The 22,688-nt window shown below is 46.5% G+C and overlaps 1 protein-coding gene across 7 annotated transcripts in view; it reads left to right on the top strand.

Annotated features, from left to right (window-relative positions):
• The window catches only part of MARK2 (microtubule affinity regulating kinase 2), a 227,280-nt gene extending 204,975 nt beyond the window's left edge, over positions 1-22,305 (top strand). For 5 of the 7 annotated variants that reach the window (XM_075326656.1, XM_075326661.1, XM_075326660.1 and 2 more), the window contains 2 exons: positions 4,025-4,069; positions 20,381-22,305. In XM_075326656.1, the coding sequence (XP_075182771.1) occupies positions 4,025-4,069; positions 20,381-20,732 (397 nt within the window). In that variant the 3' untranslated portion in view covers positions 20,733-22,305. The remainder of the gene's footprint in view (positions 1-4,024; positions 4,070-20,380) is intronic. The other 2 variants (XM_075326659.1, XM_075326658.1) reach the window with 1 other exon arrangement.
• The last annotated feature ends 383 nt before the right edge of the window (positions 22,306-22,688 follow it).

The raw sequence follows: 22,688 nt of genomic DNA, 5'->3' as shown, positions 1-22,688 counted from the left end.
CTCCAAACTTTTTTCTTCCCATCATTCTGGTACAGGTTGATCTTGGTCTCATCTGTCCATAGAATACTTTTCCAGAACTGAGCTGGCTTCATGAGGTGTTTTTCAGCAAATTTAACTCTGGCCTGTCTATTTTTGGAATTGATGAATGGTTTGCATCTAGATGTGAACCCTTTGTATTTACTTTCATGGAGTCTTCTCTTTACTGTTGACTTAGAGACAGATACACCTACTTCACTGAGAGTGTTCTGGACTTCAGTTGATGTTGTGAACGGGTTCTTCCTCACCAAAGAAAGTATGCGGTGATCATCCACCACTGTTGTCATCCGTGGACGCCCAGGCCTTTTTGAGTTCCCAAGCTCACCAGTCAATTCCTTTTTTCTCAGAATGTACCCGACTGTTGATTTTGCTACTCCAAGCATGTCTGCTATCTCTCTGATGGATTTTTTCTTTTTTTTCAGCCTCAGGATGTTCTGCTTCACCTCAATTGAGAGTTCCTTAGACCGCATGTTGTCTGGTCACAGCAACAGCTTCCAAATGCAAAACCACACACCTGTAATCAACCCCAGACCTTTTAACTACTTCATTGATTACAGGTTAACGAGGGAGACGCCTTCAGAGTTAATTGCAGCCCTTAGAGTCCCTTGTCCAATTACTTTTGGTCCCTTGAAAAAGAGGAGGCTATGCATTACAGAGCTATGATTCCTAAACCCTTTCTCCGATTTGGATGTGAAAACTCTCATATTGCAGCTGGGAGTGTGCACTTTCAGCCCATATTATATATATAATTGTATTTCTGAACATGTTTTTCTAAACAGCTAAAATAACAAAACTTGTGTCACTGTCCAAATATTTCTGGACCTAACTGTATATGGGTGCACTAAACGTTCGTGATTTTAGAATGAACATGACTGTTGCTCTATGCTGCCTGAACCATCGGCGAGGTATCTTATACTTTGGAACGCAATGGCATTTTCAGAGAAAACAATACATTTGTGCTGCGCTCACAGCCTATAACACGGACGAGTGCCATGTCCATTGTTATACTATAGGGTAGTGCCGACCAGCTTTCTTTCTTTCTCATGCCGATTTAGAGCAGTGCCAACGAGCTCTTTCTTTCTCATGCCGATTTGGAGCAGTGCCGACTAGCTTTTTCTCATACCGATTTGGAGCAGTGCCGACCAGCTCTTTCTTTCTCATGCCAATTTGGAGCAGTGCCTCTTTGTCATGCCAATTTGGAGCAGTGCCGACCAGCTTTTTCTTTCTCATGCCAATTTGGAGCAGTGCCGACCAGCTCTTTCTTTCTCATGCCAATTTGGAGCAGTGCCGACCAGCTCTTTCTTTCTCATGCCAATTTGGAGCAGTGCCGACCAGCTCTTTTCTTTCTCATGCTGATTTGGAGCAGTGCCGACCAGCTCTTTCTTTCTCATGCCGATTTGGCATAAGAGAAAAATTGCTGCATGCTACGATTGGCAGCGTATTTCAGACAACGCTCACGCATTAAAGTCTATAGGTGCGTACAAAACATCGGATTGCACTGTCATCCGAATGCAGACCAATTTATGCCAACACAGACAATGGAGACGACGTAGAAATATAGTTCCCCATCTTCTCAGCACCTGTGGTACGATTCTATCATGTGAGAGAATCTGATCATCATTTTTAAAAACCCCATTAAAATAAAAGTTGTGCTGTAATTGGATGGTATCCATAACAAAAAGATGAACATATGGGACAAAGACATAGGGAGGTGCAATTTTTTTTGTCCTCTGGAGAAGGGAGTGGGCTTCTGCTGACATTGGTTGTCTTACAACCAGACACACAACACTATTACTACTTGTTGCATAAGAGCAAAGGAGATGAATGCAGTATATAAATCTATTGTGTTCTCCTGTGGAAGGGTCTGTGCAACGGAATCTTTTTGCAGAGTTTTCGAACCAAAAACTGAACAGCACCTCCACGTTTTTGAGGATTGGGCTATGTGCACAGTCTTTTTGCTGAGGTTTTGGAGCAGAATTGCCAAAGTTTTTGAGAGGTTGAGTATGGCTATGTTGACTCTGTCTGATTCAGGAGGATTCTGCCTGAAAAACCTATCAAAAGAACGAACATTTGTATTTTTATGTAAAAATGACTCGCTGTTCACCTGTCCAGGCTTTTAAGCATCTTGTTTTTAGAAACCAGAAGTGGTTACGCCAAGCGGATAAAAGTGACCTTAAAGGCCACTTTACACGCAACGACATCGCTAACGAGATGTCGTTGGGGTCACGGAATTCGTGACGCACATCCGGCCTTGTTAGCGATGTCGTTGCGTGTGAAATGCAGGAGCAACCGTTAACGATCAAAAATACTCACCATATCGTTGATCGTTGACACGTCGTTCTAATCTTAAATATCAATGCTGCTGCAGGTACGATGTTGTTCGTCATTCCTGTGGCAGCACACATCGCTATGTGTGACACCGCAGGAACGAGGAAAAACACCGTACCTGCGGCCACTGCCAATGAGGAAGGAAGGAGATGGGCGGGATGTTCGTCCCGCTCATCTCCGCCCCTCCGCTTCTATTGGGCGGCCGCGTAGTGACACCGCTGTGACGCCTAACGAACTGCCCCCTTAGAAAGAAGGCAGTTCGCCGACCACATTGACATCGCTAGGCAGGTAAGTACGTGTGATGGGGACTAACAATGTAGTGCGCCACGGGCAGCGATTTGCCCGTGAAGCACAACCGACGGGGGCGGGTGCTTTCACCAGCGACATCACTAGCGATATTGCTGTGTGTACAGTGCCCTTAATTCTTCAGGCGATTTCTGCTCAGAAGAAGCTTTACATGTTACAATACAAGTCAATGGGAAATTTTTGGGAACGTTTTGCCATCTGTTTTTTTGCTAGTTTCTTCATTATTCAGTAGAGTGGGGGGGGGGGGGAGTCTGGATAACAACATAAAAAAAGACTTAACAAAAACCATAGGAAAACCCTCCAAATAACCAACCGCCTGCTGAAAAAAAACCCATAAGAAAATCGCGCCAGAAGCGGCCTAAAAAAAAACACACAAGGCTCTTCACCGGAAAAAAAATTAGTTTCCTGAAGCATATTCTCCATTTGTAAGAGGTATTCAATTTTTTTTTTTTTTTTTTTTAAGAGGCATTTACATTTTTTTATAACTTTACATTTATGGTGATTCAGTATTTCGGAATCTTTTCAGTCAAAATATTGGGAAAATAAAGGGGACTAATTGCCCAGGATGCTGCATAAATGGAAAAAAAAAGTATACTTACTGGTTCCGCTCTAAGCCCTATGTGCCCTGCTGGTCTCGTGACATCATGTCGGGTGACCGCTGCAGCTGATCAATGACCGCTGCAGCCTTTACAATTACATCTGTGTTGTATTTGAGAATAGAATTTGAGTGTTATCACAAACTTTTTAAGGGCATTGACACATGGGGGATGGCAGAAAGCAATGGGGGACATTGATTGTTAAAAATGATTGATGGTTTTGTTGGCTTATCCGCAACACTAATAAACCATTTTTACCAATCGTTTTGTGCTTCGCACACAGACAGGCTTCACGCCTTCGGACGGTGATTTCCAGACCGGCTGCCGGTCTCCTGACCCCAAACTCTTAAATTGTTTAAAAGAACTGAAGTCCTCAGTGGTTGATACCTTTTAATGGCTAACTGAAAAGATGGTAATAATAGCAAGCTTTCCAGACTACTCAGGTCTCTTCATCAGGCTCAATATGCAAACTCTTAGGAATTCATGAAGCTGGTGATTTGGGGTCAGGAGATCGCCGTCCTACGAAGACCGTGAGCCTCAGCCCTGTGAAGCCGGCCTACTTGTTCCCTTACTTTTCCATTGAGGCATTTATTTATGGCTTTATTGGATGCTGTGAAAATGTTTTATAACGTGTACAAGAAAATAAACTGTTAAATTGCATAAACATGAGGCTACAGGAAAGCCTAAGCTTCCGTCTGTCCATGCTCTAGAGTTCAGAGCGCACACATTGAACAGCTTTTTTTTAACTCTCTTTTGAGGAACCCAAATGAACCAGAAGGGAAAGATCGAGTGGAGACCACCAGGTGAGAGATCCATGATCTTGTCCTCTCATTATTATTCCAATCCCTAATCATTTTCCTCTTCCATATCACTTTTATTTCTTCTAGATATCCTCTATTTCAGCCTCATTCTCCTGCTCATCTTCTAGTAAACCCATTAACTCTCTTATTTCTCAGCCATTTCATTTTCTTGTTGACTTCTCCATCCTCTTCTTCTCCCTGTGGGCTCGCTCTTCTTCTTCTTTCCTTCTGGAATCTGATCCTAAATGACTTTGATCCTGATGTACTGAAGATCTTCACTATTTTTTTTTTCCTATCACTCCAGAGCGCTCAGCTGTTCAGTTCATTCCTATAGGCATTGAACGGAGCGGCGGCGTGCCTACATCACATGCTGCTCCATTCAATCTTTGAGCACGGAGGAAGCACTGGGGCTCAGGACCTGCTTTCCCGTGATCAGTGGTGGTCCCAAAAGTGGGCCCCCAGCAATAGCACATTTATCACATGTAAAGGCATGTGTTGTCATAGATAAATCTTTTTCAATAATTAAAAAATGTGCAGACATTCTATAACCTTTTCAAGACTGGTGTCATCAGTGACTGGAAACTGATTTATTCAGCCAGAAACCCTAGTCTGATCATAGTGTTAGGTGATACAAAATTGCAAGATTACATCACAAATAAGGCACTGTCCGACTTTGGGGAATTGCCAATTTGGGACAGTTACTTTTGCTTTTGGATGGATGCCATTGTAATTATAGGCCGATCTGGTTGGAATTTCAGAGCTGAATTTGCCTTTTTTACCTCTATATATTTTTTTTTGTGTTCTTAAACACACAAAGGAAATGAAACATATAATTGCAATAATTTTCTGCGATAAATATCGGTACTTCATTGTCTGGAACAAGTTCAAGGGTGACAATACTTTCAGGTGTGTGTGTGTGTGTGTGTGTGTGTGTGTTCATCTATACAGTATATCACAAACGTCGGAAAACACTGAAGTTAGTACACCCCTCACATGGTTGTAATTGTTTTATTATATCTTATCGTATGTATGTATGTGTGTGTGTGTGTGTATGTATATATATATAATTCTTTATCGTTCCTATGGGAGACCCAGACATTGGGTGTATAGCTTCTGCCTCCGGAGGACACACAAAGTACTACACTCAAAAGTGTAGCTCCTCCCTCTGAGCTTATACACCCCCTGGAGAACCAGATCTAGCCAGTTTATCGCTTTGTGTTCAGGAGGCACACATCCACACATGCATTCTCATCTGATTTTTTCATTTTTGGAAAGAGTTTTGAAGAAAAGCGGGTCCAAGCCTGGACCCCCGGCATGTCCCTTCTCACCCCACTGTGTCGGCGGTGCTGTTAGGGTTGATTCCAAGGCTGGAGCCTTACATGCCGTGCTCCTTCACCATCCCTCTGGGCTCTGGCTTGAAGTGGGAGCCAGCACGGTTCTCCATGCTTGGCAGGAGACCGGTCTCCATCCGCAACCCTTCAGGATCCTGCTGGACCGGAGCACTCGCCCCCAGGGACTTGGAACCCTGCGTTTCAGCAAGCTAAGTACCTGAGACGTTTATGTTCTGGGGGTCCCTTGTACTTTATTGTTGGGGAGAGTGTGCGGAGTGTTTTTTGTGACATTTCCGGCGGGTTCTCTGGCTGTCGCCTGAGAACCGCGCCGATGGTGCCTGCACACCGGCCGCACCGCTCAAATTTAGGCCCCGGCTTCGCCGGAGGCCTACTTTCGGTTTCACTGCCCTCACATGTCATTCATGCAGAGGGACAGTGCGGCTCCGCCCAGCGGCCGTTCTACACAAGGGAGAGACACTCCTCACTGAGTTCATGTCTCCTCCCCTGTAGGTCTCTATGGCCCTCCAGATCCCGCTCTCAGAGTGAGTCCCGCCCCCTCTCTTCACTCCGGCACCATTTTCTCAGCGTTCTTCCCTGCGATCAGCGCTGGCTGCAGCATCCCTGCTGAGGTGCTTGGGAGTCCGGGCTTTGGGATCTGGAGGGCACACAAACCGCTCCAGCGGTCTGGTAAGCCACAACCTCCGGTTGTGGACCTTCTGTATATAGTCTCTGGGGGTCATTCTGGCTGAGCCCCCACTTCAGCAGCATGTCCCACACGAGGAGCAAGGCTCCAAAGCTGTATTCAGTATGCACTGCATGTAAGCTCCTACTGCCTGAACCGAGCACCTATCCACATTGTGATGCCTGCTCTAACCTGACGATGCCTCAGCCTGGAATCGCCCCCCCAGTAGTCTCTCAGGCTGCTCCGGTCCCTGTGGCTGAACCCCCGGCTTGGGTAGAATCCTTTTCTAGGTCTATCTCCCAGTCTTTTGCCGACTCCATGGGACAGCTGTCCAGGACTTTGCTGAACATGCATCAGCCCCATTCACAGGGTGCCTCTGCTGCTAGGGCTCTATCAGCGGAGCTCACAGAGGATTCATCATCTGGTCCCAGACCCCGTCCTCCTAAAAGGAGACGTAGGGCTCCCTTTCCTTCCTCGTCCCGCGGCTCTGATTCAGGAGCTGACTCGCAGGACGAGGAGGATGCCTTTACAGGGGGCTCGGAGGCTAACTCCATGTGCCCCATTGATCTGTCCGAAAGTGACTCAGATGTTAGTGATTTGATTGCGCCCATTAGTTCTGTACTGGATCTCAATCCGCCAGTATCAGAGGAGCAACCCTCTCTGGCAGAAAAGCACCAGTTTACCTCGCCTAAGAGGACAAAGAGTGTGTTCTTTAACCACTCCAGTTTTCAGGCCGCTGTGTCCAAGCCTAGGGCCTGTCCTGACAAACTCTTCCCAAAGCGTGGTTCTGATGACCGGTTTCCATTTCCACCTGAGGTGGTCAAGGAGTGGGCTCATTCACCAAAGGTAGACCCTCCGGTGTCTAGGCTATCAGCCCGGACCGTTGTATCAGCGGCTGACGGCACCTCACTTAAGGATTCCACTGACCGCCAGGTTGACCTTCTGGCCAAATCTGTATATGAGGCGGCAGGGGCCTCGTTCTCCCCAACTTTTGCAGCAGTGTGGGCTCTCAAAGCCATCTCTGCTTCTCTGGAGGAGATGCATTCCCTCACCAGGGAATCTATGCCCGAAATGGTTGATTTAACTTCCCAAGCTTCAGCTTTTTCATCCTATGCCATGTCTGCCATGCTGGAGGCTTCTCACCGCACTGCGGTGGCTTCGGCTAATTCCCTCGCTATCCGCAGGATCCTGTGGCTTCGAGAGTGGAAGGCAGATGCTTCTTCGAAGAAGTTCCTTGCTGGACTCCCCTTTGCTGGGTCCAGGTTGTTCGGTGAACAGCTGGATGAAATTATTAAGGAGGCTACTGGCGGGAAGAGTACTTCCATGCCACAAACCAAAACCAGGAAACCTGTCCAGGGTAGGAATCAGTCGAGGTTTCGTTCCTTTCGTTCCTCCAACTGGTCGTCCTCTAAGCCCTCGGCCTCGTCCACTAACTCAGCCAAGGACCAAAAATCCAGCTGGCGCACAAAAGCGCGTCCACAGAAGACCGCAGGAGCTGCTGCCACTAAGGCAGCCTCCTCTTGACTATCTGTCCGCGCCAGCAACGTCCTTAGTCGGTGGCAGGCTCTCCCACTTTGGCGACGTGTGGTTTCAACATGTCTCCGATCAGTGGGTGCGGGATATCATCTCCCACAGTCAGTCTGGCGGTGCGCTCTCTGCTGAGGCCCCGCCGTTATTCCATCAGGCACCTGATGCAGGTGCTGGGTCAGATGGTGGCGTCAATGGAGGCTGTTCCCTTTGCCCAGTCCCATCTGCGTCCTCTGCAGCTGGACATTCTCCGCTGTTGGGATAAGCGGCCTTCCTCCTTGCACAGGCTAGTGGCTCTGTCGCCACAGACCAGGAGCTCTCTTCAGTGGTGGCTTCGGCCCCTCTCTCTGTCTCAGGGGCGCTCCTTCCTGGCCCCGTCCTGGGTGATCCTCACCACGGATGCCAGTCTATCCGGCTGGGGAGCGGTATGTCTCCACCACCGAGCGCAGGGCACTTGGACTCCGTCCGAGTCAGCCCTCTCGATCAATGTGCTGGAAACCAGAGCTGTGCTTCTAGCTCTCTTAGCCTTTCACCACCTGTTGGCGGGCAAGCACATCCGAGTCCAGTCAGACAACGCGACAGCGGTTGCCTACATCAATCACCAAGGCGGGACACGCAGCCGCCTGGCAATGTTGGAGGCTCAACACATCCTTCAATGGACGGAGGACTCCAAGTCCACCATATCTGCAGTCCACATCCCAGGCGTGGAAAACTGGGAAGCAGATTATCTCAGTCGTCAAACCATGGACAGTGGCGAGTGGTCCCTGCATCCGGCAGTGTTTCAGTCAATCTGCCGCAAGTGGGGCACTCCGGAAGTGGACCTAATGGCATCCCGTCACAACAACAAGGTTCCGGTTTACGTGGTTCGCTCACACGATCCTCAGGCCTTTGCAGCAGACGCTCTGGTTCAAGACTGGTCCCAGTTTCGTCTGTCCTACGTGTTTCCCCCTCTAGCTCTCTTGCCCAGAGTTCTGCGCAAGATCAGAATGGAAGGCCGTCGAGTCATCCTCATTGCTCCGGACTGGCCCAGGCGAGCTTGGTACCCAGACCTGCTCCATCTGTCCGTAGAGGTGCCATGGCATCTTCCGGGCCGTCCAGACCTTCTCTCACAAGGTCCGTTTTTCCGCCAGAATTCTGCAGCTCTCAGGTTGGCGGCGTGGCTCTTGAGTCCTGGATCTTGACGGCTTCTGGTATCCCCCCTGAAGTCATCTCCACTATGACTCGGGCCCGTAAGTCTTCCTCTGCCAAGATCTATCACAGGACTTGGAAGATTTTCCTGTCCTGGTGTCGCTCTTCCGGCCATTCTCCTTGACCTTTTTCCTTGCCGACCCTTCTGTCTTTTCTACAGTCCGGTCTGCAGCTAGGACTATCCCTCAACTCTCTCAAGGGACAAGTCTCAGCTTTGTCAGTTCTGTTCCAGCGGCGTATCGCCCGGCTGGCTCAGGTCCGCACCTTCATGCAAGGTGCGTCTCACATCATCCCGCCTTACCGGTGGCCCTTGGATCCCTGGGACCTCAATTTGGTTCTCACGGTTTTGCAGAAACCCCCCCCTTTGAGCCTCTTTGGGAGGTTTCTTTGTTTCGTCTTTCACAGAAAGTGGTCTTTCTAGTGGCCATAACTTCCCTCAGGAGAGTCTCTGATTTGGCTGCGCTCTCTTCGGAGTCACCTTTTTTGGTTTTTCATCAAGACAAGGTGGTTCTCCGTCCGACTCCGGACTTTCTCCCTAAGGTGGTTTCTCCTTTCCACCTTAACCAGGACATTACCCTACCTTCCGTTTGTCCGGCTCCTGTTCATCGGTTTGAAAAAGCGTTGCATACTCTGGATCTGGTGCGGGCGCTCCGGATCTATGTGTCTCGCACCGCTGTTCTTAGGCGGTGCACCTCTCTTTTTGTGCTAACCACAGGTCGGCGTAAGGGCATCTCTGCTTCTAAGCCGACCTTTGCCCGTTGGATTAGGTCAACCATTTCGGATGCCTACCAGTGTTCTCAGGTGCCTCTCCCGCCGGGGATCAAGGCACACTCGACCAGAGCTGTCGGTGCCTCTTGGGCTTTCAGGCACCAGGCTACGGCTCAACAAGTCTGTCAGGCTGCCACTTGGACTAGCCTGCATACCTTTTCAAAGCACTACCAAGTGCATGCTCATGCTTCGGCAGATGCGAGCTTGGGCAGACGCATCCTTCAGGCGGCTGTCGCCCACTTGTGAAGTTAGGCTCCGCCTACTTCTCAGTTTTTCTGTTTATTCCCACCCATGGACTGCTTTGAGACGTCCCAATGTCTGGGTCTCCCATAGGAACGATAAAGAAAAAGAGAATTTTGTTTACTTACCGTAAATTCTTTTTCTTATAGTTCCGTATTGGGAGACCCAGCACCCTCCCTGTTGCCTGTTGGCACTTTCTTGTTCCGTGTGTTATCACCGGCTGTTGTCGTAGACAGAGGCTCCGGTTGTTCCGGTTCTTGCTCTGTTTTTACTTGTGGGTGGCTATTCTCCTTCAGCTTTTGCACTAAACTGGCTAGATCTGGTTCTCCAGGGGGTGTATAAGCTCAGAGGGAGGAGCTACACTTTTTAGTGTAGTACTTTGTGTGTCCTCCGGAGGCAGAAGCTATACACCCAATGTCTGGGTCTCCCAATACGGAACTATAAGAAAAAGAATTTACGGTAAGTAAACAAAATTCTCTTTATATAGATGGATGGATGGATGGATGGATGGATGGATGGATGGATGGATATAGATATATAAATAAAATGTATGGTTATAAAAAAAAATGTATGTGTGTGTATATCATATATATATTACATATACACACACACAGTACAGACAAAGTAAAGTTTGGACACACCTTCTCATTCAAAGAGTTTTCTTTATTTTCATGCCTCTGAAAATTGTAGATTCACATTAAAGGCATCAAAACTATGAACTAACTCATTGTGGAATGAAATATTTAACAAAAAAGTGTGAAACAGCTGAAAATATGTCTTATATTCTAGGTTCTTTAAAGTAGCCACCTTTTGCTTTGATTACTGCTTTGCACACTCTTGACATTCTCTTGATGAGCTTCAAGAGGTAGGCACTGGAAATGGTTTTCCAACAGTCTTGAAGAAGTTCCCAGAGATGCTTAGCATTTGTTGTCCCTTTTGCCTTCACTCTGCGGTCCAGCTCACCCCAAACCATCTCGATTGGGTTCAGGTCTGGTGACTGTGGAGGCCAGGTCATCTGGCGTAGCACCCCATCACTCTCCTTCTTAGTCAAATAGCCTTTACACAGCCTGGAGGTGTGTTTGGGGTCATTGTCCTATTGAAAAATAAATGATGGCCCAACTAAACACAAACCGGATGGAATAGCATGCCACTGCAAGATGCTGTGGTAGCCATGCTGGTTCAGTATGCCTTCAATTTTAAATAAATTCTCAACAGTGTTACCAGCAAAGCACCCCCACGCCATCACACCTCCTCCTCCATGCTTCACGGTGGGAACCAGCCATGTAGAGTCCATCTATTCACCTTTTCTACAAAGACACGGTGGTTGGATCCAAAGATCTCAAATTTGGACTCATCAGACCAAAGCACAGATTTCCACTGGTCTAATGTCTATTCCTTGTGTTCTTTAGCCCAAACAAATCTCTTCTGCTTGTTGCCTGTCCTTAGCAGTGGTTTCCTAGCAGCTATTTTACCATGAAGGCCTGCTGCACAAAGTCTCCTCTTAACAGTTGTTCTAGAGATGTGTCTGATGCTAGAACTCTATGTGGAATTGACCTGGTCTCTAATCTGAGCTGCTGTTAACCTGCAATTTCTGAGGCTGGTGATTCTGATAAACTTATCCTCCGCAGCAATGGTGACTCTGTCTTCCTTTCCTGGGGCGGTCCTCATGTGAGCCAGTTTCTTTGTAGCGTTTGATGGTTTTTGCCACTGCACTTTGGGACACTTTCAAAGTTTTCCCAATTTTTCGGACTGACTGACCTTCATTTCTTATGTTCAATCTATTTTTATTGAAAATTATCAGAATTACAAAATAACAAAGTATCGTCTTATAACGTCATATAACAAGTTATGTAGAGAAAGAAACTTGCTGAAGTTACATATACGTAGCATATCGAATCTTAGGCATTTTCAAGACCATTGAAATTTGTGTAATGAACAATAAACAATAAACAACAAGTTCGTGAATGTGCAGGTCCATAACATGCCGATGTAGGATCAGCCGAAAATACCATATGTATAAAGAGTTTGACAGTATAAGAGAGGAAAAAGATTAGGAGAAAAGCGCAAGAGAGCGGTATGTGAGAGTGTGGAAGGGATGGGGGAAGAAAGGAGATGGACAAAGAAAAAAAAAAAAAAAAAAAGGGGGGGGGGGGGAAGGGGTGGGAGGTGGTGGTTCCTCTGAGGTCTACCTTTTTTTTTAAAATAATTTATGGAAGTCAGGTGAATCCCTAAACATTATCCACTCGTTCCAGGTCCTGTAAAATGTATTTCTGGTGTCTGCGCTCTCATCCGCAAGCTCCTCCATCCTACAAATATTTGCCATCTCCATATACCATTCGGAAATAGGAGGGATTGTGGAGGTTTTCCAGTATCTAGGAATGGTGGAGCGTGCCGCCGCTAGGCAGAACCGCAGAATATCTCGCTTATGATATGTGATAGAATGAGGTAAAATGGAGAGGAGTGTTATCTTGGGACAGTTCTCAACTGCTTTCCCAGATATGAGATGGTAGTTCGAGAGAACTTTCTGCCAGAACTGTTGTATTCCTTCACATTCCCACCAGATGTGCGTCATTGTGCCAACCTCCCGTCCACACCTCCAACACATCGCCGATACCGTAGGGAATATTGAATGAAGCTTAGCTGGAAATTGGTACCATCTCGTTAGGATTTTAAAATTTTTCTCCTGTGTGGCACATGTAGCAGCTAATTTATGTGTGAACAAAAAGCATTTTTCCCATTCAGCTGGTGAAATACTTTGTTTCAGTTCACTTTCCCAAGCCAACTGGTAACCTCGCTTGCCTGCCGATCCAATTTCATTAAGAATGGTATACAACTGAGAAACTGGATGTTCAGGTTGTTCTTTTTTCGTAAACAGTTCTTCAATGGCGTTACATGTGTCTCGAACTCGGCCGCTGGACCCCAGCTCGGCTACAAAGGCCTGCAGCTGAAAAAATTCCAACCACTTCTTCCCTCCTCCCAGATGCTGAGCTTGAAAAAATTGGAGGGTCGGTAACTTACCATCAATCAGGATGCTCCCCACTCGGGTATCCTCCCCTGCCCTCCAGCTGAGAAAGCATTTTTGTCGATATCCTGGACGGAACGATGGAGTGGAGAATAAAGGTGTGAGAGGACCGCTGTGTTGTGTAGGGGATAATTTACTGGATATTTTATGCCAAACCTTAAGAGTATCTCTGGTGAATTCTGAGTACGAGCCTACTTCAGAGAGGTCAGTGATGGGTAGCCATGGAAGGTGTCTAAGTGGTATCTCCAGTCCCTCCTGCTCCACCTGTATCCACTGCTTGGAGACCTCGTGAAAGTGCCAGTCCACTAAGCGGGACATGGCCGCAGCATGCATATAGCCCCTAAAATTGGGAAGACCAGCTCCCCCCAGCGCCCTAGGGAGGGTCAGGGTGCGGAGATTGATTCTAGGCTTCAGCCTACCCCATACAAAGCGAATGATAGCTGATTGAAGGCTACTAAAGAAGCTGGAGGGGGGAGAAATGGGGATAGTCTGAAAATAATATAAAAAACGTGGCAGGATGTCCATTTTCACCACATTCATTCTACCCATCCAAGATAGTCTTAAACCCCCATAAGATTTCAGGTTTTTAATTGTATTCTCCAGCAGTGGAAGGTAATTGAGCGTGTAGAGCTTCGAGATATCTGTCGGTATATGGATGCCCAAGTATTTGATGGTGGAAGGTCGCCATTTAAATGGGAAGTTGTTCCTCGCTTTTGTAACATCCTCCTGTGACAGCGAGATATTTAAGGCTTCGGATTTTGTGAGGTTAACTTTAAAGTTACTCAGGAGGCTAAATCTATCGAGTTCTTTCATTATGGCCGGGCACGAAATATGGGGTTGGGAGACATATATTAGCAGGTCATCTGCATATAAAGCAATTTTATGGTGTTTATCGCCAATCTGAAGCCCCTTAATGTTTGTGTTTCCCCGAAGTGCGTTAGCTAAGTGTTCCATGACCACTACGTATAAGAGAGGGGATAAGGGGCAACCTTGTCTAGTCCCATTTCTCACCGTAATGGAAGAAGACAATGTCCCGTTAATTCTAACCCTGGCCGATGGATTATCATATAGGGCATTAATTTTCTGTAAGAACTTAGGCCCCAAACCCAAATGCTCCAGAGCTGTCCTCAGAAAGCTCCAATGGACCCTATCGAAGGCCTTTTCTGCGTCAATACTCAGAAGACCCAACGGGATTGACTTTTTCTTGGCTCTAGCAATAAGAGATAGGGTTTTGATCGTATTATCTCTTGCCTCCCGACCCTTAATGAACCCAACTTGGTCCAATTTGATAACGGAGGGCAGGAGTGGGGCCAGCCTGTCAGCCAATAACTTGGAATAAAGTTTAAGGTCTATATTCAAGATAGATATGGGTCTATAGTTTGAAGCTAAAGATGGGTCCTTTCCTGGCTTGGGGATCACGCTAATGTGGGCCTCCAAGGATTGTGGTGTTAGCCGCGACTCTCCATCGATTGAGTTGAACGTTTTGGTCATAATCGGTGCTAATTGGTCCTTGAGTATTTTATAAAAGGCCGGGGTAAATCCGTCTGGGCCTGGAGACTTTCCCGAGGGTGTGCTTTTAATTACGTTATATATGTCAGATTCCAGAAAATCTCCCTCTAGTGCTTCCACCGCAGGGCTATCTAAGGGTGGTAGGGCCGTCTCCCGCACGTAACTCTTGATTTTCCCAATCAGGTCCGCTGGCCGTAGTTCCGAGTACTGCCCTTTGATATTATATAGGTCCTCGTAATACGACCGGAAGGTTTCTAGTATTACTGTCGGGTCGTGTGTTTTTGTATTGCCTCTAGTCGTGATATAAGGAATATATGAGGTGTTAGCCCTGGGGTGTAAGAGACGCGCCAGGGGGTGGCCACATTTATCGGAGGATGTATAATAATAACCCTGGACTCTCTCTCTGTGTCGGGAATACCTCTGGTCTAGTAGGTCTCTAAGCGTGACCCTCTTAAGGACCAGGTCTGCCAGGACTGTTGGAGTGCGTGTTAATTTATGTAAGTTTTCTAGCTCGTGAATTTGTGTCAGCAGTTCTTCCACCTCCTTTGCCTTTTCCTTTTTAATCCTGGAGCCATGTTTGATTAGTACTCCACGAAGGACACATTTTAATGCCTCCCATTGGATGGGCAAAGAAGTCTGATCAGAGCTGTGTATTTGCGTAAAGGAGTCAATTGAAGTTTTCAACTCCTCTAAGCAAAGAGTGTCCTTAAGTAGATTGCTGTTCAGTCGCCATGTCCACGAACGCTGGGGAAAGGATGGGACCTGAAGGGACACGTAAACAGGGGCGTGGTCAGACCAGAAAATTTCCCCAATGTCCGCTCTTGGGTTCCATGCCAGTGCCCCATGGCTCACCAAAAAGAGATCTATTCTGCTGTATGTATTGTGTGGTGGGGAATAATATGTATAGTCTCTACCTTGAGGGTTTAGAATTCTCCACTCGTCGATCAGCCGGAGGGCATGGAGGGTCCGGTTCAGGGCACGAAATTCTCTGACCCGAGTGGTGTTCCGTCCAGATGAAGAGTCCAGAGCCGAGTTCATTGTAAAGTTGAAATCCCCTCCGATTACTGTTGTTCCTTCTGCAAAAACAGCGAGTAATGCTAAAAGGGTTCTGCAATGAGAGATCTGATTAGTGTTGGGAAGGTACCAGTTTGCCAGTGTGAACAGAGAATTTGCTATTTTCAGTTTAAGAAAAATATATCGACCCTGTTCATCAATGTCTGAGTCTACTATAGTGTGCACCAGTTGTTTATGAAGTGCAATTGAGACCCCTTTTGATCTAGAGTCGGGGTTGGTGCTGTGAAACCACACAGGGAAAAATCTGTCTTTAAGTGTGGGTACATGATCTTTTTTAAAATGTGTCTCCTGTAACATAAGGACGTGAACTTGTTTCTTATGCATGGAGTACAGGACCTGTGAACGCTTTTGAGGGGTGTTGAAGCCCCGTATGTTGATTGAGCAGCAGTTAAGCGTAGTCATGTTGCTCTGGGGACCTCAGAGGATAAAAAAAAAGGGGGGGGGGACAGGTGTTATCAAAAATATATATAAGACACTAGGAAGTGGAAAGGGGATGAGGTCGAGAGGATTGGGTTCAGGGATGTATGTAGGAAAGTAGGGCTGGTATTATGCGGAAGCGAGAAAAGAAGAGAGAAGGAGAGGATAAGGGAGAAAGAGAAAAAGAAAAAGAAAGAAGAAGAGAAGAGGAAAAGAAAAGAAAGAGAGTGAAGAGGAAGAAGAGGGTGTGTGAAAATATTTAAGTATAGATCTAAGTATAGTACTCAACTGATGGGTTGGTATGGGGGAAAGATAGAATGTAGGAAGTTTGGGAAAATGAAATATATTATAGAAGTTTGACTATAAGTCAATAAATCCAAAAGGTGGGGGTCACTAATTTCTACTCCTGCCTGCAGCGAGTAGAGACCCAATAGGGGGGACTGTCTTTCCACTAGGGATTGGTTCCCTGCCAAACCAGCCCCAGGCCCAAATGCTTAATACGGTGACCCTTGATCTACGACCGGTCACCCAGGAACATCCACAGCCATGAAGTAAGCAAAGGTGAAAAGGTGAAAACAAAGACATAGACATGAACCATAAAATATGAAATGTGAAATATGATATATGCAATATCAGGCCAAACTGCCTGCTCTGGTAATACTCATATACGAGTATGGCAACATTTTACGATAGCATATTACATAGGCCATAAGTAAGTGTAGGAATCATATAGATAACGCCATCCTATCGAAAATCGTCGCTCAATGTAATCGATCAGGAGACTGTCCACAAAAGTGAAAAGCAAAAGACGTCCAAAATAAGGCCCTCCATTGGGGCTTACTGTATGGAAAGTTCCACAGAGAAAGCTCAGTGAGTGTCAGGAGGTGTAGGTCAATTCTAAGGTGTAGATGAGGTGTTAGATCTTCTGATTCCTCCTCTTTGGGGGGCATCCCTGTTTCTCTGGACACGAGGTCGTTGTGGGAGCGAAGGCATCAGGGCAGGCAAACTCTCCCCCCTTCTGTGTACCCTAGGCCAGTCCGCTGAAGGGATATGGATCAAAGGGATCTGTAGAGCGGCACAGAATTCCGGAATATCAGCTAGGTCACGGAGAACCCGTAGGGAACCTGCTTGGCGTACCTGTAGCTTGAAGGGGAATCCCCACGAGTAAAGAAGATTTTCATGTTTTAAGACATCAAGAAGGGGTTTCAATACTCTTCGTTTTTGTAGAGTATGGCGAGAGAGGTCTTGCAAGAGCAGAATAGGCGTGCCCCTTAGTATAATTTGGCCCTTCTGGCGTGCTTTAGTTAAAATATCTTCTTTTTTCTTATATTTATGTATTTTGCATATGACATCTCGTGGGTTAGCACCTTGTGTTGGTTTTGGGCCTAGCGCCCTGTGAGCTCTGTCCAATTCTAGTTTAGCATCTGGAGGAAGATCTAATATTGAGTTGAACAGATGGCGCAGTGTTACATCAAGATCCTGTGGGCTCACCGCTTCGGGGATACCCCTTATTCTGATATTGTTACGCCTTCCTCTATTTTCTAAATCGTCAAGTAAATCTGTCAGGTATTCAATTTGTGAAGCCTGTTCAGTTAGCGCCTGTTCCTGTGTGGTGATTTGTTGTGAAACCTTTTCTGTGAGGTGTTCAGATTTCTCCACTCTTTCTGTCAGTTTTTGCATGTCTCCTCTTATCGCGGATGATTCCGCCTTGTATGTGGCTTCCATTCTTGTAATATAGTTCTCCATCTCCTCCCTGGTAGGGATGGTCCGTATCCGTGCCTTTAAATCTTCCAATACTCCGTCATCTTGTTGAGAACCATTTTGTGGTGTTTCTCCTGTCAACCCATTGGCAGCAGTGGGCCTGAGTAAATGAGGGAGCAGTCCTCTTTCAGGGGAGGATGGTACAGCTACCATAGATGTTATTGTATTTTGTCCATTTGACATAGTGGGGGTAGCGGCATCCATATTAGCATCTGGGGCCAAGAGGGTCTTATTATTCTCCTGCTGTATATTCCAGTCGATATTACTTTCAGGAGGGTGACAGTGACTCTCTTTATCTGAGCTGTGTGTCACAGCTACAGCTCCTGATGCCTGTCTTCCTGTGTTTCCCTGCAGGCCCGAGGATATATGCCTGGGATCTGTCTGAGATAAATTGGCTATGTCAGACTCTACTGCAGTTGGGCCTTGAGAACCCCTGCCTGTGTTCCCCTCCTCTCCACTGGGACATCGCCGCTCTCCCCCCACCTTCGGTTGTTTCATATCTTGTGGCTCCATTCCTCCCTGCTTCCCCGCCGCCATCTTGCCTGAGTTATCTGTGTGCCGGTCCGTCTGAGGCGTCTCTCTTCTCCCCATCTCCTGCTTTGATCCGGAGGGTGGTGGGAACGCTGCTGCATATTCAGCGCTTTGAGCCCCGGTGTCCCGCTCTGCATCCACTCTGCTTCTCCACGCTGAGGTGTTTGCAGGGGAAGCTGCCGCCGCCATCTTAGTGCTGAATCGCTGCTGCCCTAGGCCGGACGCGCTTCTCAGGAATCGCGTGATTCCGGGACTGCAGGGTGTCGGTAAGTCCAAGGCACGTCTGTCTTTGTTTCCCCTCCGTTTGGCCGACATTGAGGGTGTATCTGGCTGTGCACTATGGGGTTTTATGGACCTGGGGCCGATCTCAGCACGGGAGCGAAGTTACTCGTGTCTTCTCTCCTCCATGGCCAGGCCACGCCCCCCGACCTTCATTTCTTAAAGTAATGATGGCCACTCGTTTTTCTTTACTTAGCTGCTTTTTTCTTGCCATAATACAAATTCTAACAGTCTATTCAGGAGGACTATCAGCTGTGTATCCACCAGACTCCTGCACAACACAACTGATGATCCCAACCCCATTTATAAGGCAAGAAATCCCACTTATTAAACCTGACAGGGCACACCTGTGACGTGAAAACCATTTCCGGTGACTACCTCTTGAAGCTCATCAAGAGAATGCCAAGAGTGTGCAAAGCAGTCATCAAAGCAAAAGGTGGCTACTTTGAAGAACCTAGAATATAAGTCATATTTTCAGTTGTTTCACACTTTTTTGTTAAGTATTTCATTCCACATGTGTTAATTCATAGTTTTGATGCCTTCAATGTGAATCTACAATTTTCAGAGTCATGAAAATACAGAAAACTCCTTGAATGAGAAGGTGTGTCCAAACTTTTGGAGACCTTCAACCGGGCCAGATATTGAGAACTGTGCATGTCGGATGTGTGAAACGCACTTTACACGGAAAGATAAATGACCGATAAGTGATTGCGGGGATGTTTCTACAATGATAAGGAACACGTGGTTCTCTCCATTTCAAAAGCGGGTGAAGACAAATTGCACAAAAAAGTGTTTTTCCTTAGTGATATCACAATTGTTAGAGCCTCCAGAAACCGTTGTATGTAAGTGATTTTAGGCCAAGTTCACACTTGCATTTGGGACTTTCGTTTGTCTGTTTCATCCTTAAAACAGACAAAATTGATATTCAAAGTGAAACTGTTGCAAAAAGATGGAAATATAAGCAAAACATCATCCAGAAATTGTATTTTTAGAATGGCAAACCCCGTGATAATTAATGGGGGTAGATGGTGTCCTTCTGCAGGTGTGAACATAGGCTAAGTTGCTCACTGATCAATTTACGACGTTTTGACAACAGTTTGGTGGGGAAATATTTAAAAGGTTGTCCACTACTTTACGTTGAAGGCCTATCATCAATGTCTGATCGGCCAAGGAAAAACACCGAGCACCCTTGCCGATCAGCTGTTCTTGTTCGCGGCAGCAGCTGAAAGTGCTCCACATCTTCTGATAGCAGCAGCGGCTACTGAACATCCACCTCCTATTGATTAGAATAGAAGGGAGATGTTCAGTAACCAGCTGTAACCGCTATCAGAAGACAGGGCAACTCCGAAATGGAGCATTTCCGGCTGCCGGCACTGAAAACGGCTGGTCGGTGGGAGTGCTGGATTTCAGACCTCTTCAAAGCAGGAGGAGAGAAGGGGTTAACGCCGCGCAATCCGCCAGAAAAGGATGTAGAAATGTTGATTAATTAATAACACTCTTATTCCATGGGTCTACACGTTTCGAGGTATGAAACTTCTTCCTCAGAACCAGAATATCAACAATGCATTGTTGATATTCTGGTCCTGAGGAAGAGGTTTCATACCTCGAAACGCGTAGACCTATGGAATAAAAGTTATTAATCAACATTTCTACATCCTTTTCTGGCGGATTGCGCGGCGTTAACCCATTATCTCCTCCTGCTTTGAAGACTTATGCACGTGGGGCTGTGGCAGCCGCCATTATCTCATGCTATTTGTGGTGGTTGTGACCCTTCACAACCTCATTTGGTAAGTGTATAATGTTATACATTACTCATTTATTTTATCTGCTAAGACCCTATCTGCGCTTCTGTTTTCTACTGGGTTTCAGACCTCGGCTGATCACACATTTGATGGCCACCAATGTAAAGGTAGTGGATGGCCCCTATAATCTTAGAAGACGTTTATGTGACCTTAATTGTGGTTGTATCTCGCTTACGTCTCCAGGCCTCAGCTGACTGTTGCAGAAAAAGAGAAAGATGACCTGAGAGACTCCAAGCCACGCTCTTTGCGCTTCACGTGGAGCATGAAAACCACCAGCTCGATGGAGCCCAACGAGATGATGAGCGAAATCCGCAAAGTGCTGGATGCCAATAACTGCCAACACGAGTCACAAGAGAAGTACATGCTGCTTTGTGTCCACGGCTCCCCGGGCCATGACAGCTACGTCCAGTGGGAGATGGAGGTGTGCAAGCTTCCACGGCTATCCCTCAACGGCGTGCGCTTCAAGAGAATTTCCGGCACCTCCATGGCATTTAAGAACATTGCCTCCAAAATTGCCAACGAACTCAAACTTTAACAGGGCTTTCTCCTCTGTAAGGGATAGAGACACAAAATGAGACACTTAGCAGGCGCCCTCCCACAGCCCGACCAGCTCTTCTAAAGCAAGAGGATGCCGGGATTTCCATTGTGGCTCTCTGTGCTGGAATGTCCCGGAAAAGGGGCTCCGCAGCGATATAAATGGAGGCGGGCAGGGTGCCCTGGGATAAACTACTGCTCCTTTCATTGTAGGTTTTGAGGGTTATTTTATTTGAAATAGATTTATAATTTTTTTTTTTTATTTTATTTTTTTTTTTTTAAGATTGGGTTTGGGACTCAGATTATCTAATAGACTGCTAAGAAGAATAAGTCTTGTAGAAAGCGAGCTAGAATGGTTGCCCCCTCCCAGCTGTATTTAGTACAGTTTTAAGAAAGGAACCACAGCAGGATTGACGGGGTAAATATCTGTTCCTTCCCTTTATTTCACAGACAGTTCCTTTGTACAGAATTTGTTATAAAAAAAAGAAAAAAAAATCATGTCTAAGACACTGAACTAGAAGCTCAGGGGTGGCTATACAACACAGGTACTGGAGACGCCCAGCATGGAGGAAGCTTGTGTGGGAAACTAGGTTTGCTAGGAGGAAAATTAGTGGGCAACCAGTTTTTTTTGTTTTTGTTTATTCTTTTGTTTGTTTTTGTTTTTTTTGTCCATCACTAAAAATGGCAAAACATTGCAGTTTCACTCGGTATAAGCTGGCTAATCAGTGCGGCACAATGGTGGGTACAGCCTTACTCTGTGGTACATCATTCAGACGGCAGGTCTAACCCAAATGTAGGTAGTAAATTTCTGTCTAGTTTAACACGTCTTCTCCTTTCCCTTTTATGTATTATTTACTTAAAGAGGACCAACCACCAGGATTTTCCTATATAAACTAAAGCCAGTGCTATACTGGCGCTATCATGCTGATTCTATACAGACCTTTAGTTGTGAGATCGGATGTATACATTCTGAAATACAGGCAAGTAAAGTGTGTGAAATGCACTGTTGATTGATAGGTGCAACGGAATATCTAATAGGTGGGTCAGGTTTTACTAGTTATTCCTGCCTCTGTCTTTCCTCCCCTCACTGTCCTTTCTTCCTCCCCTCCCTGTCTTTTCTTAATTCCCCTCCCCGTCCTTTCTTAATTCCCCTCCCCGTCCTTTCTTAATTCCCCTCCCCGTCCTTTCTTAATTCCCCTCCCCGTCCTTTCTTAATTCCCCTCCCCGTCCTTTCTTAATTCCCCTCCCCGTCCTTTCTTAATTCCCCTCCCCGTCCTTTCTTAATTCCCCTCCCCGTCCTTTCTTAATTCCCCTCCCCGTCCTTTCTTAATTCCCCTCCCCGTCCTTTCTTAATTCCCCTCCCTGTCCTTTTCTTCCTCCCCTCCCTATCCTTTCTTAATTCCCCTCCCTGTCCTTTCTTAATTCCCCTCCCTATCCTTTCTTAATTCCCCTCCCCGTCCTTTCTTCCTCCTCTCCCTGTCATTTCTTAATTCCCCTCCCCTCTCTGTCCCCCCCCCCCCCCTGTAATAACAGAGACAGGGGGATGAAGGACAGGCAGCAGACAGTGGCGGGAATAACTAACAAAACCAAACCCACCTATTAGATATTCCGTTGCACCTATCAATCAAATACCTGTGCAATTCACAAACTTTACTTGCCTGTATTTCAGAAACTATATAGGAAAATCCTGGTGGTTGGTCCTCTTTAAAAAAAGAAAAAGAGCAGTTATCCAAGTCGAATTTGAATACATGTTCCCTATATAAAAGGCATGGGCCGCGCCCTCTCTGACTTGCTCCTCCATGTCCAGTGTTCCCAGCACCTCCCATCGGCAGTACATCACAGTACACACCATGCTCCCTTTCCAATGCTTGTCTGAACGGTGGCAATAGCAGATCATGACTGCAGAGCTCAATGTAAATATCGATCTACAGCGAGATCTAAATCCAGGAAAGTATCG

Source organism: Anomaloglossus baeobatrachus, chromosome 10 (genome assembly GCF_048569485.1).
Source record: "Anomaloglossus baeobatrachus isolate aAnoBae1 chromosome 10, aAnoBae1.hap1, whole genome shotgun sequence".
Taxonomy (NCBI): Eukaryota; Metazoa; Chordata; class Amphibia; order Anura; family Aromobatidae; genus Anomaloglossus; species Anomaloglossus baeobatrachus.
This window is presented reverse-complemented; position numbering and strand designations above follow the sequence as displayed.